Raw genomic sequence first — 14,107 nt, forward strand, 5'->3', positions numbered from 1 at the left:
TTTGGAAAACCTGCAAAATGTCTAAGATCACATGCCCCTTTAGGCAATATCCACCAGGTGGGCTTGTGAAGAGAGCAGAGCCGCGAACAGCTGAGTCTAACTGATGAACCCAATCGGAAGGAAAGAATGGGCTGGTGGTGCCCACGTGTTGGCAGGATACACCCTTGGCTAACAGAGCACATGCTGGGTGCCCCGTAAAACACACTTGGGGGTCACAGGTGCTCCGCAGAGGTGATCCACAGCTGGAAATTTTACAGAGTGCTGTTTCAGGTCACAAAGAAATTGTGACACCATTTTTTTTTTTTTTTTTTTGCAGTTGTCCAAAATATCTTACTTTTATGTATTTTACACTCAGCACCATTTTTTAAAAAAAATCACCAACCATTATTACACTACCAGATGGCTCTCCTTCAGTTTAAAAGCATCATGAATGAAGTTCAGAAATTTAAAACTTGGAATAAAAATAGGCAACGCACCGTTGTCATTCTAAAATTGGCAGTTAAGTAGATAGCATTGTTAGAATGGTTGCCTCAGTGGCCACAGCGTCAAAGCAGCTGTACAAAATATACACTGCCAAGGTGATGATTTTTTGTTGTTTAAAATATTACAGATGTCCCTTCCAAGATGATGATTAATCTGGCAGCCTTTAAGGGAAGAAAGTGGTGTGGAAAAGGGACCGGAGAGATTGGTCATCTATACTGCTGATGGCCTATGTCACTTTTTGTCCTTATGAGGTTTTGTTTCTCAAAATGCTCCTCCTCAAAGAGATCAGTAGATGTCGTTTAGAAACAAGCAACACCCGGTGCTCACGTTTTTAACCCTGAGGTAGGTGGGCTTACGTTGCACTCTTCATAATAAATACAAATTCTGTCAAGGGAAACGTATTGAAAGCTGGGTGTGTGACTGACATATTGCCAAAGAATAAATTACATCCTGTGCTGTAATTATGCATTCAGCAATAATGAATGCTAGGAGAAAGAAGCAAAGTAGTAATTATACCAATTACAATTGATTAGTTGGTATTAACATAAAAAAGATGTGCTCATTTTATTATACTTCCTCACTCCACAAGAAGGCTCTGACGTCCTAACATATCTGGGTCCTCTTCAAAATCCCTTTTCAGAATTGATTAAATTCAGTGAATTTAGAATACTGGAAGTTTGTATTATTACTCACGATGAAGTTTTATCTAGTTGTGCTACTGTTTCCACTGTTTTGTGCTATTATGGTTTCTAATTTTCTAATCTATTTTTCCTGTGCTATTAGAATACTATCTGCATTTAAAAATGTTATTTTTCAATACAGTTTACATTCAATATTATTTTGTTTTCGTTTCAGGTATATGCATTTTTTAATAGACCAAAATAATGCAAAAGAATGGAATAACTGGAGCATATAGATATCCACTATTGTTTACTTTTGGTTAGAAACTGAGATGAAAGAAATGGAGATTTTATTGAGAAATTGCGGTGGCAAGGTAACTGCTAGTCTATATAAAGTAGAACTCTGCTTCTTTGCATATCTCCAAAGTGTGAACTGGACAGTTTAGCAGAACAAGTTGATAATATATATACACTTCCGGTCAGTTGGGTGCCCATTATGTTTTTAACAATGAAAATGAAGTCTACATGAGATTAAATTTAAACTCTGGAAAAAAAGAGAAAGATCCTTCAATGTGTGAACCACCAGAGCAAATTAATTATCTAGATTTCCCGAAGAAGGGAGAACAGACAGGTATTATAAATTGCTGCATGAGTAATTTAACTTTTTTTTTAGTGACCTTGTGCCCTCTCTGGTCAAACAAGCATATTGCAAGAAGCAAGCAGTTCTCTTAAAAGTGGGAGAGCCTGGCCCACTGGCTCCACCGACTGGAGCGTTGTCCCCAGGCGCCAGGGTTGCAGCTCCTTCCCCGGTGGGGCACATGCAGGAATCAACCACTGGGTGCAGAAATGGGCGGGACAGCAGATCGCGCTCTCTCTCTCTCTCTCCTCTCTGATTCTCTCAACAATTAAGGAGAAAAAAAATTTAAACTAGTCGGAGAACATAATGTGGATTGAAGGGAAGGCCTTCAAACATAGTGTGGAAAGTACAAGACAAAGCAAGGCAAAAAATATATGTGTGGCTAAATAGATGTTCTTAGGGTCAATTTATTAAGTGGCTAAGATTTAATTATAAGCAAAAGCCAAACATATACGGCCATGAAAAGAATTTAAGAGAGTTATTTTCCACAATGCAATATACAGATGATGTACTGTAGACTTGTATACTTGAAGCCCATATAATTTCATTAACCAATGTCACCTGAATACATTTAATAAAATTTAAAAAAATAAAGGAAGCAGATAGAAGAGATGTTACCAGCTCTTGGAATAATAATACATAACAATAATAGCTAGTAATAAGGAAAGCAAGCTCTTTTCTGAGCTAGATACACATTTTTCCTTTGAAAGAATTTGATGGTACAGTGTGGAAAAAGAGAACGCTGAGGTAAGACAAAGGGGAGCCTTTTACTGTCTTGAATTATCTCACCTTAAAACCCATACCTAAATTACTTGACCAAACTTTAAGATCTAGAAAAAGAAAAGTTATATTAGGGTTACTAATACCCCCTCCTATTGTATTTGTGGCAAGTCCTTTCACTTACTGAAATATAATGGGACGTCGGGGTGCCTTCCATTTCCTTTGTAGGCTCTGCGGAGTGGGGTTATGCCGTCACATGAACAAAATTTAGTTATAACAAAATGTTGATATCCATTTTAAAAGCATTTCTACCTGTAGTAAATTGTGTATAAATTAATATTACCAGTGTACTTTTTTTCTATTCTCTTCAATTGGTTTGACACTCTCTTGTAATTAATTTTTTTATGACGGTGCAAAACCAGCTTTGAGAAAAAAAGCTTAAGGTAAACACGAAACATTGCAGTTGGTATTAATGGTGTTTACTGTACAGTAAAATCTCATTTTAATGACTATAAATTGCTATGTTGTTTTTTAAAAAATTGCTATGTTGTATCCAGATCTCATTAAAATGTAAATTTACTGCTACTGTGACTAGACAGACTATTTCATCATTTAAGTAAAATAAATGCCAAGCACGCTGTTCACATCGTTAGCAGCCAGTAGCCTTTTCTTTGTCTCTGCGCCACCTTCCCCTCTACTGCTGGCCTGACGGTAAGTTACGGTGGATGTTAGGCCATCGCCATCGGGTGCCAGAGTCCTGGCTGGTAAAACGTGGGAATGAGGGCATGACTTGCAACTCGCACACATCACTTCAGTTCCTACCTCACTGGGCACAACCTAGTCACGAGGCGCATGCCCATGCCTGGGGCATGGATGGGGCACTGGGACATTAGTTTTTAGCTGAGCCGCCAGGTGCCCAGCTGAACCTTTGAAGGGGATCACATATATTAGAAGTAGTCTCTGCTACAATAAGTCAATGAGACAGTAAGCTCAAGGTTTATCACTTTCCCTCTCAAAAGACATATAAGGCTCGGCCAGCGTGGCTCAGCGGTTGAGCATCGACCTAGGATCCAGGAGATTGAGGTTCGATTCCCGGTCTGGGCACAGGCCCGGGTTGCGGGCTCAATCCCCTGAAATCTAGTTGGTCAGTCAAGGAAGAGCAGAACATACCATTTCTTTGGGCTGAGTAGAAGGTAGAGCAAACTGGACTAGGCAATGGTGGAATGAACACTCCATGGGCAATAATCAACTTAAAAAACAATTAAAGGTTACATTTGCTGCTCAACCGGTCTTTAAAAAAAAGTACAAAACCTGTTAAAATTAAAATGTAGTTCCCCCTCCCCGCTGCCATCAGAGAACTATGTAGCAGTGATTTGTGGCCTTTATACATGAAGGCAACTTATCCTTTGATATGGTGTAAGTACTTCTCCTGAATGGGGCAGGAGTTTTCTGTATTTTTAAATTCTTTACAAGTAGAGTAAGAATACAACTCTGGCACTAGACTTGGGTTCAAAACCTGGATGGCACTTCCTAGCTATAAAACTTTGGCAAGTCAGCACCTGTTACAAGTCTGTATATGGGAACAATAGTACCTCTCTAAGGCTTTAAGGATCAAATGATTATTTTATTTGTGTAAGTTTAGTTCATCTACGTAAAGTGCTTAGAACAGTGCTCAGCATATATTAAGCTTTATGTAACTGTTTACCTATGGTGAGGATGATGACAGATGACATACATGGAATGCCACTGTATTTTTCTTTTCTTTACAATGCTTTTATTGATTTCAGAGAGAGGGAGGGAGAGAGAGAGAAACGATCGGATGCCTACCGTATGTATCCCGACCTGGGACCAAACCTGCAACCTGGGCATGTGCCGTGACTGGGAATTGAACCAGCGACCCTTTGGTGCACCAGATGACGCTCAACCGAGTCACACGGGCCAGGACACCACTGTATTTCTTAAGTCTTGTTTGAATCAAGAATTTGTATAGAACTATCTCTTTATTTGAAAAATATATAAACCAAGTTTCCAACTTCTTGTACATGCTGAAAACTTTTAATAAAGATCTCTTGGATACAAAATATGGTACAAGTGGCTCAAAATTAATTCTATGATGTATTATCCTAAAGTCATACTTATTTTGAAAGTCCGAAGGTTTTTTATGGTAAAAAAATACTACCAAGTTGAAATGTTTTATTCTGCTAATGTACAAATAGAATATCACAGTCCACTTTTTATGGTTTCTAAACACAACAGATGAGTTCCGTAAGATGCTGCTGACCTTCACAGAGCAGTGCCTGATCTCCTGTGAAAGCCCGACCTGCCTTCCTTTCTATCCACCAAATTAATATGTCTTTTCAGAAGTCTTGTCGGATATTTTCTTTGTTGGCCTCTCCAAGTTGCTGCTTCATTTGAAAGACTTCATTTTCTAATTGCACAATAGTCCTTTCAATCTCATAATTCTTACTGACCAGGGATACCCAACTAGAATAGAAATACAAAGGAAAAATTAGTCATTGTAAAATTTCTCTTAGAAGATTTTATCAGATGTACATGTTCAGCCAGGGCCGTCACAATAACCTTCACTCTTAACTTTTCTTTTTAAAAAATGGAGGCACAATTGGGGGAAGCGAGTAAAGGGTACATGGGATCTCTGCATTATTTCTTACAACTGCATGTGAATCTATAATTATTTCAAAATAAAATGCTTAGTTAAGGAAATTAAAAAGAACTGAAGAGACAGGAAAGAGGGAAGATAGTATTTCAAGTGATTAACTGAAAAGGAGAGAATAACAGGAAAGAGGCAATAGTTAAACATGGTGGAGAAATTTCTAGAATTAAGAAAAAGTTCTACAGATTCAAGGAAACTTCCCCTAGGGAAAAAAAATCTCTAAAACAAAAAGAAACACATGTATGTTTAGATGATTATATTAGCTTAGAAAAAAGTATGGAAAGATGCCTAAGAGATAATAACATGGGGTACATGGAGGCGGAGGGAAAGTGGAACAAGGAGAGTGATGTGGGTGATGGAGGAAGGGAAGGTAGAAATTCACCATTATATTTAGGAATTTGTATAAACAAAGGATAAAAAGAACTGAGGAACAAATGATCAAGAAAGTACTAAAACTCCCTTCTGGAAGCTAAAAAATAATTATTTTTTTCCTTTAAAAACAGGTAGAGTCCCATTCAGAGAAGGAACTCTGGACTGAAAACAGGGCGCTCTAAGAACAGAATCAGTTAGCAGTGGTTCAGGTTTGTTTATAGCTCTTCCACTGCCTTCCAAGCCCACGCTTCAGAAAACAAGGCCATGAAGCGCGGGGTTCAGAAAACAGCGCTCCTCTCACACCTGTGGCATCCCACTGGAATACGATTGTTGAATCTTGATCTTAATCTTCCTAAGCAACTTAACAGATGGAATTGGAGGTACTCACTTTGACTCCATTTCTCTTAATTTAGATCCAGCTGTGAGTTGCATGTTCTTTCGCTGCCAGTTTAAATCTTGAATATGTTTCCTGTAAAAAGATCATGTATAAAATCCATCTACATTTTAACATTTTGTTGACTAAAATCAACAGAAAAAATCTATAGTCAATATAATACATCTTTAATCCCTTGAGAAGAACAGATATATGAAGTCAAAGACTAATACCAGAAATTAACTTTTTTCTAATTATTTTTCTTCTAATTATTTTTCAATTAAATTTCATAAAACATGCTTAGTGTGAAAAATTAAACAGACACACACATGCAGGTTAAAAACAGAAAGTCCTGCCTGGCTGGGCATGGTTCAGGGGTTGAGCATTGACCTAGGATCCAGGAGATTGAGGTTCGATTCCTGGTCAGGGCACATGCCCAGGTTGCAGGCTTGATCTCCAGTCGGGGGCCTGCAGGAGGCAGCCGATCCACAACGACTCTCTCATCATTGATGTTTCTCTCTCTCTCCCTCTCCCTTCCTCTCTTGGAAATCAATAAAGATATATTTAAAAACAAAACCAAATAAAACAAAACAAAAAAATGGAAAGTCCTCCTCCCATGTGCTTGTCCTCCTCGCGAAGAACTGCTGTTTCGTTTTTGGTAGGTCTCCTTCAAGACTCTTTCCTACATGTGTACATGCACATGTGTAGAGTTCATTTAGTTTGTTTTTTTAACATAAATCAGAATATACAAGCTATTCTGCACTTCCCCCACTTCTAAAAGTTCCTTTTCAATGTCTGCATACTTGTAAATTGCAAGTGACCTGGCAGAGATGTTTTCAGACCTCAGGTCTATTTTTCTCCAGTCAGGTGGGGCAAACCCACCATGATGCTGGACAAAGAGTGGATCATCAATTACTTACTCTCATACAACTATAATCCATTGATTCCTTCTTCTTCTCACTCTATTTATTAGGGGTTCGCCTATATTTTATTCTAAAATAAGAGGAAAAAATTTACCTTAACTTCTGGAGCTCTTTCTGTGCGTGTTCAATCATATGAACTAGATTTCTAAGGAAGAAAATGAGAAAAATCAGGTTAAGGTACATTAAAATCTATAGTACCAACTAAAAGTGAACTATCTAGTTGACACAAGGTCAAATTTTTTTGCCTAAAAATAGTTAATATTTATTGAGCTCTCATGCCAAACACCATATAAATATTAGCTTATTTAATTCTTAAGAATTCTTTGAGGTAGGTATGATTATCCCTATTTCACATGTGAAGAAAGTGCCTTAGAAAGATTAAGTAACTTGGCCAAGGTAACATAGTATCAAAGCTGAATCCTATTTCGGGCCTTTTAAGCAGTTTACCAATACTCTGATTTTGTGAACTGGTACCACTTCTTAAACTGTCAATACTTTAATAGAGATGAAGAATGTCTGGTGTGAATATACCCTTTTAAGGCCTCCTTTGCTCTGTTTCTACATTTATCTTGTCATCCTACCCTCCTGTCCACTGCTAACTAGAGAGAAAGAAAACTGACCATCAACAGGGAGCTTTCCTTTGAATTGCCTTTTCCTGAAAATCCCAGTTTACTTGTCTTCCCCCTAAGTGTACAGGTCCTTCCTCAAATAGTCTGAATTGCTATTAAAACTCACCGGGGTTCTAGTCCCAGCTATGCCCTAAATAGCTGTGTGCTCTTGGATGAGTCATTTGACATCACTGGTGCTAAGTCTGCTTACCTGTAAAATCAGAGGCTGACCATGAAGGCTTCCCTTTGGTTGCAAGTATATAATTTTCTCTTATTAACAAAATACTACTTTTTTTTTTAGCAGTCCTGCACCAAGACCTACTTAGAGCTAAAAGCTTTCTGCTCAGTGTTTGATGTCCTCAAATCCTTTCATGAGGAAAGAAAATTTACTTTGGTAAGATATAGTACACATCCTTTGAAGTAGCATCCACTGGCTGGGAAGGAGACAAAATATGCTCAGAGGAATGGCCAGATTATACTATAGAGTATAATGCGATTAAATGGAAAGCAAGTGATGTAATTAGCATAGTTACTCAGAGAGGAAGAGGGTACCAGAGGCACAATCTCAATCAGGGAAGACAAGGAAGTAGATTAGAGTTGGGCCTTAAATCAAATGAATTGGGGTCAAACAGGTAAAGCCTTTCCAAGAGGCAAGGATGAGGAATGGCCGAGGCAGGTTTTATAATATTCACCAGAGAGGACTAGTTTGCCTGGAGTCGAAGTCTACAACTGACCTCAGAACTCACTTTATTACAGTATTATACACTAAACATGGTCGTTAGGTTTAGGGCTCCTTAGTAAACAAACTCTGAGGCGGGTCTCAAAGCAGAGGCCTTCATATAGGTTGTAGTTCTAGGACGTTATTCCAACGAAGGTTCGGCTCTACTATTTTTATCCCACTTCCCCTACTCTACTTCCCACATTTTAAAAACAATACCAAAGCTGTGGGTGGAATGGGTTTAAAAAAACTCCAACTTCTTACTCATTATATACTTTCCAGGCATTGCATCCATGCTGTGACATTAGTTCCAGATTCTCAATTCGAACCGCTTGATGCTCTAACTGGGCCATAGAATTGTTTACACATTCTTGCCATGCAGTAATGTCATTTTTCTGACCCGAGGAAGGGGCTGGAAGTTCATACCTGAAATTAAATGACAACATAACTACACAGTCCCCCAAATCTTTCTCTGTCTTCCCAACGGAATGCCTCATGGGTCTACGCACACTATAGAAACTAAAGAGAAGATGCAGACCTTACAATAATAAAAAACCTATTTATCCTAAGAAACAATCAATTTACAAATAAGTGTTAACAACATTATATACAGTCACAAAAAAAACCTGTTCCCATCAATGTGAACAGATTCACTAAGCCATGGTACATCCATATAAAGGATTGCTATATTAGATATTAAATTATGTTACTGACGAATACTTAAAACATTAAGATGCTTGTAATATAGTAAGGGAAAAAAGCAGGACACAAAAAAAACTATGCTATCATTTTTTTTTTAAAGTATGTATTGATTTGAGAGAGAAGGGAGAGGAAGAGAGAGACAGAAACATCAATGATGAGAGTCATTGATCGGCTGCCTCCTGCACGCCCCCTGCTGGGGACCGAGCCTGCAACCCCAGTATGTACCCTGACTGGGAATTAAAACTCGATCTCCTGGATCATAGGGCGATGCTCAACCACTGAGCCACGCCGGCCGGGCGATGCTATCATTTTTGTAAAATACACCCATGATCCATCCACCTTTTCGCCCATATACCCACACCCCTCTCGAGAAAAAAATTGGGCCTCTGTTCTCTCTTCACACTACCCAGTCCTTCAACAATGCCAACAGGGCCACCAAATACTCTTCATAAATCTCAGCTCATTACTAATGAGTTAGTACAAGTTTTCATTTCCATTTTGGTATTTTTACTAGATACTGTAAAAACTCCAATTATTCTTACGAGAAAACTGAGCGATATGCAACTGGGATCAAGAAGTAATAAACTATTTTGTCTAAAAAAAGGCAAAAGCAAAAATACCTTAGAACTGTAGCATTTTTCAAATCTCTGACTCTAACCTACAGTAAGAAATATTTTACAATGTGATTCACTACAAATACGTAGCTGAACCAATGTTTCACAAAACAATACTTACCTTTACATGCAACGCATTCTGACATTTTCTATCCTATTTCCTTTAAAAAGTGCTGTGGTGCCTTGCTAAATTTACTTCACAACTTGCTGCTTATGGATCATGATCTATTGTCTTGAAAATCTTTAGAGCAGAAGGACCAGGAAATGGGAGAACTGAGGAGTCTTGGAAGTTGTTCTGCCTTTATTACTCAGGCCAGATAGGTAACACAGCATAAGGAAAGAAATCTGGTCCTCTGGTTCTACAGACTCAAATCCCTTCTACAATCTATACATATGCTGAGAGGACAGCCCTACTGTTCACATGGCCCTCTCTCCAAAGACTTGGGTCTGACAGGTTACTTCATGGTTCTCATAATTCCGTAGTATTTCAGAGCTTAAAATACTTAACCTTAACCCGGAAAGGGACCTCAGAGATTAAGCAATCCAGTTCTCCATTTTAGAGGGTGTTTTGTCCCTGTCCCCCAAGGAAAGAAACGGTTTTGTAGTGAAGTGACACAGGAGGGGAGATCGTGGAACCAAAGCCTGTAGGCCCTCTGCATTTGCTAAAGCTATCTGTAAGAGTGAAGCAGGGATCATGCGAAGCCATGAGACTCATTTCCTCAGCAAATAACTAGATGTCTAATCACGAACACTGCCCTGGGAAATCTTAAACATGAACTCCATTATAATTTACCATTCCCCTGTGGTTGGATTTTAAATATTTTGCATTTTTAAATAATGGTGCAAAAAATATCTGTGGCCCTGGACGGTATGGCTCAGTTGGTTGGAGTGTTGTCCTGTACACCAGGAAGATGGCAGGTTCAATTCCTGGTCAGGGCACATACCTGGGTGGAGGGTTCGATCCCTGGATGGATACACACAGGAGGCAACTGATCAATGTTTCTCTCTCCCTTCCTCTCTCTCAAATCAATAAAAACATACTCTCAGGTGAGGATTTAAAAAAAAAATCTTTGAACATTAACACAAGATTATATGAACTATTACTGCATGCAAAAGCAAATATATAAAAACAGACAAGGATTTTTCCTTTTCAACATTTGTTTTAACATAACTAGTTTTACTAAAAAATTAAAATTAAAGTAAACAATGATTTGAGCCCAGCTCAACCCAGAAATAGGACTTACCGTTTCATACTGAGCAATTCAATTGGTTGTCGAGCAGCCAGTCTTTCAAATTCATTTCTCATTATGTCGGTCTGATGTAGAAATTGGAGGAAGAATTGTTTCCAAAATCTTATTGACAAATTCAAATGAACAACCACCAAACAAGTAACCTAACTACTTAAATATTTATACTTTATATTATCCATTATAATGGATCATTTCCCTTCACACAAGTCTTCTCTGGGTTAAATGCTCTCTAGGATCTGGAGAACACAGCACACACTTCATATGTAAAGGGGCCCACAGAGAAAAGCGTTAATCCTAGATAAGTGGTTCTCAATCCCAGCACCACAAGAGAATCAGCTGGGAGCTTTGAAAACAATTCCAATCTCAGCCACATCCCACCCTTTTCCCCAGTCCATTTAATTGTTCTGAAGTAGAGACTGAACATGGTTATAACTTTCGTTTTTAACTCACCAGTCAATTGTAAAGTAAAGCCAGTGTTGAGAATCATGGATCTAAGTATTCACTGGGTTCGGGAACAAAGGACTCGGACATAAAATAATTTGCTCTAGGGCTATGAACCTAAGCCTATAGTTTCTTTTTTGGCTGCTATTTTCACACTTTACTCTTTTCTAAGAAGAAGGGGGAATAGGCAAAACAAACTGGTTTCTGCTACCTGGTCTAACAATTTTACTCTTTTCAAAAAAATTGTAGTATAACTTTATTTCTCTGGGTCCAAAGTTTTGGTCAATATCCTATTCCATTTGTTCTGCACATTTCCAGCGCTGAATATAAAGAACTGCTTAAGTGAAATATCTGTAGTAATATCTCAGTTATCCCATGTAATTTCAGTTTTTTGATAGCTTCAACTTTCTCAACAATTAGACTAAAGAGTAAGCAAAAAAAAGCCTTCCAGAAGCCCACATTCCTGGTTTAAAAGTTCTGCACTAAGCAATTCTTATTGGAGAAAGCCTTTTTTTGGACTACTGCTGAGTTACACAAAGCTCTAAGAAAATGTAGTTATCTAGTTTCCTGCAGAAAACCAGGGTATTCTAGCTAGAGGCTATGCACAGTGACAGACAAGGACAACAACTAACAATTAGATATGAGAGAAACTATAAAAATTAAGTACAAGAAATCTTGAGCCACTAACGTGTGAGCCCTTCCCTAAGTCACATGGCCAATAAGTGACAGATCTGGAGTTTTAACTCAACTCTCTCCAAAGACTGAGCCAACTCTCATGGGGAAATTATGAAAAGAACTCCAGGTACACAGTAAGTATTCACTGAGTAACTCTTCCTTAGAAGCTTCAATTGATAAATATCTGGGTGCCTATATTGTACCAGGCACTGTTCTAAGTGATGAAGATACAGTGGCAAAGAAGGCATCACTACTTTAATTCTTTGTATAGCTTTATCAATAATCTATTATTTTCTGACTTGTCTGTCCTCACACTCTCTATTTTTTATTTTTTTATTGATTTCAGAGAAAGAGAGGAAGGGAGAGATAGAAACATTAATGATGAGAGTCATGGATTGGCTGCCCTCCTGCACGCCGCTGTTGGGGATCGAGCCCGCAACCGGAATTGAACCTCTATCTCCTGAAACATAGGTCGATGCTCAACCCCTGAGCCATGGTGGCCGGGCTGTTCTCACATTCTAGAATGTAACTTCCAAGAGTATGAGCCTTGCCTACCCTGTGCTCCACTACCTGGCATAGAAAAGACCTTCATGAATAGTTGTTAAATGAATTAACAAAGAGCAATTTCAAAGCCAGTCTGAGGAGTGGTTAAGGTCTTGGGCAAATTAGTTAGCTTCACTAAGCTGCAGTTTTCCAATCTAAAAATCTGAGATAATAAAGATAATTATATAGTTCACAGGACTATTTTTAGGACTGAGAGAGTGAGTCGAATACACTATGAGCTTCCATTATTAAAAAGGATTAAATAATCAGTATACTAAAGATAGGAAGCATATGTTGTATTTAAGAGAGCTAAAAAAAACTGGTTTGAGTATTTAAAAGTTTGTGACTGAATGCAATATCTGAAACTTTCAGAAATCAATCGAATAAGAAAGCATTATTGTACTTCGTTCTTGATGTGGTAATATCTATATTTGGGTAACAACATTTAGAAAAAGCATGGGAAAACAGCATATCACAGGAACCTCTCTCCCCTACTTAAAACTTAGTCAATATTTTTTTCATGTTACTTCAATAAAAACACTGCATTTTAATGACAGAATTCTTTCATAAATAAATGGTTACCTATAACGGGGGGAAAAAAACCCAAACATGTATGTACTAAAATGCTTAACAGAATCCATTAATTTAAAAATAATATTTTACACTTAACTGGTTAGACCCTAAATATTATATTGGGTGCACAGGCTCAATATGTAAATAGTATGTCAGGTAGGTATGGTTGGTCCCCTCAGTCATTCACATTCTGTAAACATCTAGGCCCTGTACAAAGGCCACTATGCAGTGGTCCTCAGCTTAAGTAATTAGGCTTATATATGTTTAGAAACCCGAGATCACTTAGTTTAGAGTGGACCTCAGAGCGTAGAGGATCCCACAGAGAATTACCACCAGGAACCTATCTGAGAAAAACATACACACTTATTTAATACTTCAAGCCGGAATTTACAATTCACTTTAACGTGAGTAAGGCTCTCAATTCAAAATTAAGATTCGCGGAAATCGTGGTCCATACGCTCAAGACGTCACCCTTACTTCAAAAGCAGAATAATCCGGGGCTGTCAGATAGCTCAGGTAGTTCTTAGTAGGTCGGTATCTGCGAGTTTCCTCCTCCACCAGCGCCGCAGCCTAAGAACGAGAACAGGGGCCAGTGCGGGGGCAGCGAATTGTAAGGCGCTTCTTCCAGCTCTAAGGGCCAGCGAGCCACCTACACGCCCCCCAAACTCACCGCTTCCCGCACACCGGGCGCTTCATAACCTTGGTCAAAATACGGCAGCGCATCCACCACAGCCTCTCCGGCCACCAACCCCGTGCCCGCCATTCTTAAGTTCGACGGAGTTTTCTGAGTCTGCGCAGGCTCGGACCTGCGCCCGCCGCAGACAATTTACGTCATGGGCGTGTCGCCTTTGACGCATGCTCAGTTGTTAATTCCGAAGGCGCGCTCCTCCGGCTGCTAGAAACCGCCCTGCCTTGTTGTTTTGGTCGGACGTGACGTCACGTCGTGGTTTTCCAGTCAGCGGAACGTCCCCACTTCCTGTCCCCGCCTGCACCACTTTAATGCTTCCGACGGGCAGTCGTTTGTGGAGCCGGGCTTCTGGGTTCCTCCGGGAGGAGAAAGCTTTAAAACGGGCCGCAGGTCTGCGCGGGGAGAGGGAGAGAAGCCGGCTTCCCACCTCGGCCTACTCGTCTGACCTTCCGTCTTCTCCCCTGAAACGTCTCTCCCCTTGCGCTTCCCTGCTGTA

The 14,107-nt window shown here is 39.3% G+C and overlaps 1 protein-coding gene across 1 annotated transcript; it reads right to left on the reverse strand.

Moving 5' to 3' along the window:
- Positions 1–4,636: 4,636 nt before the first annotated feature.
- BCAS2 (BCAS2 pre-mRNA processing factor) lies at positions 4,637–13,740 on the reverse strand. Its single transcript, XM_081120590.1, has 7 exons — positions 13,594–13,740; positions 13,401–13,493; positions 10,686–10,756; positions 8,390–8,551; positions 6,894–6,944; positions 5,892–5,972; positions 4,637–4,944 (listed from the first exon to the last, which is right to left on the reverse strand). Exons 1-7 carry the CDS (start codon positions 13,684–13,686, stop codon positions 4,818–4,820), a joined length of 678 nt encoding a protein of 225 aa, XP_080976716.1. The 5' UTR covers positions 13,687–13,740; the 3' UTR covers positions 4,637–4,817.
- Between the last annotated feature and the right edge of the window lie 367 nt (positions 13,741–14,107).

Source organism: Miniopterus schreibersii, assembly GCF_964146895.1.
Source record: "Miniopterus schreibersii genome assembly, chromosome: 19".
Taxonomy (NCBI): Eukaryota; Metazoa; Chordata; class Mammalia; order Chiroptera; family Miniopteridae; genus Miniopterus; species Miniopterus schreibersii.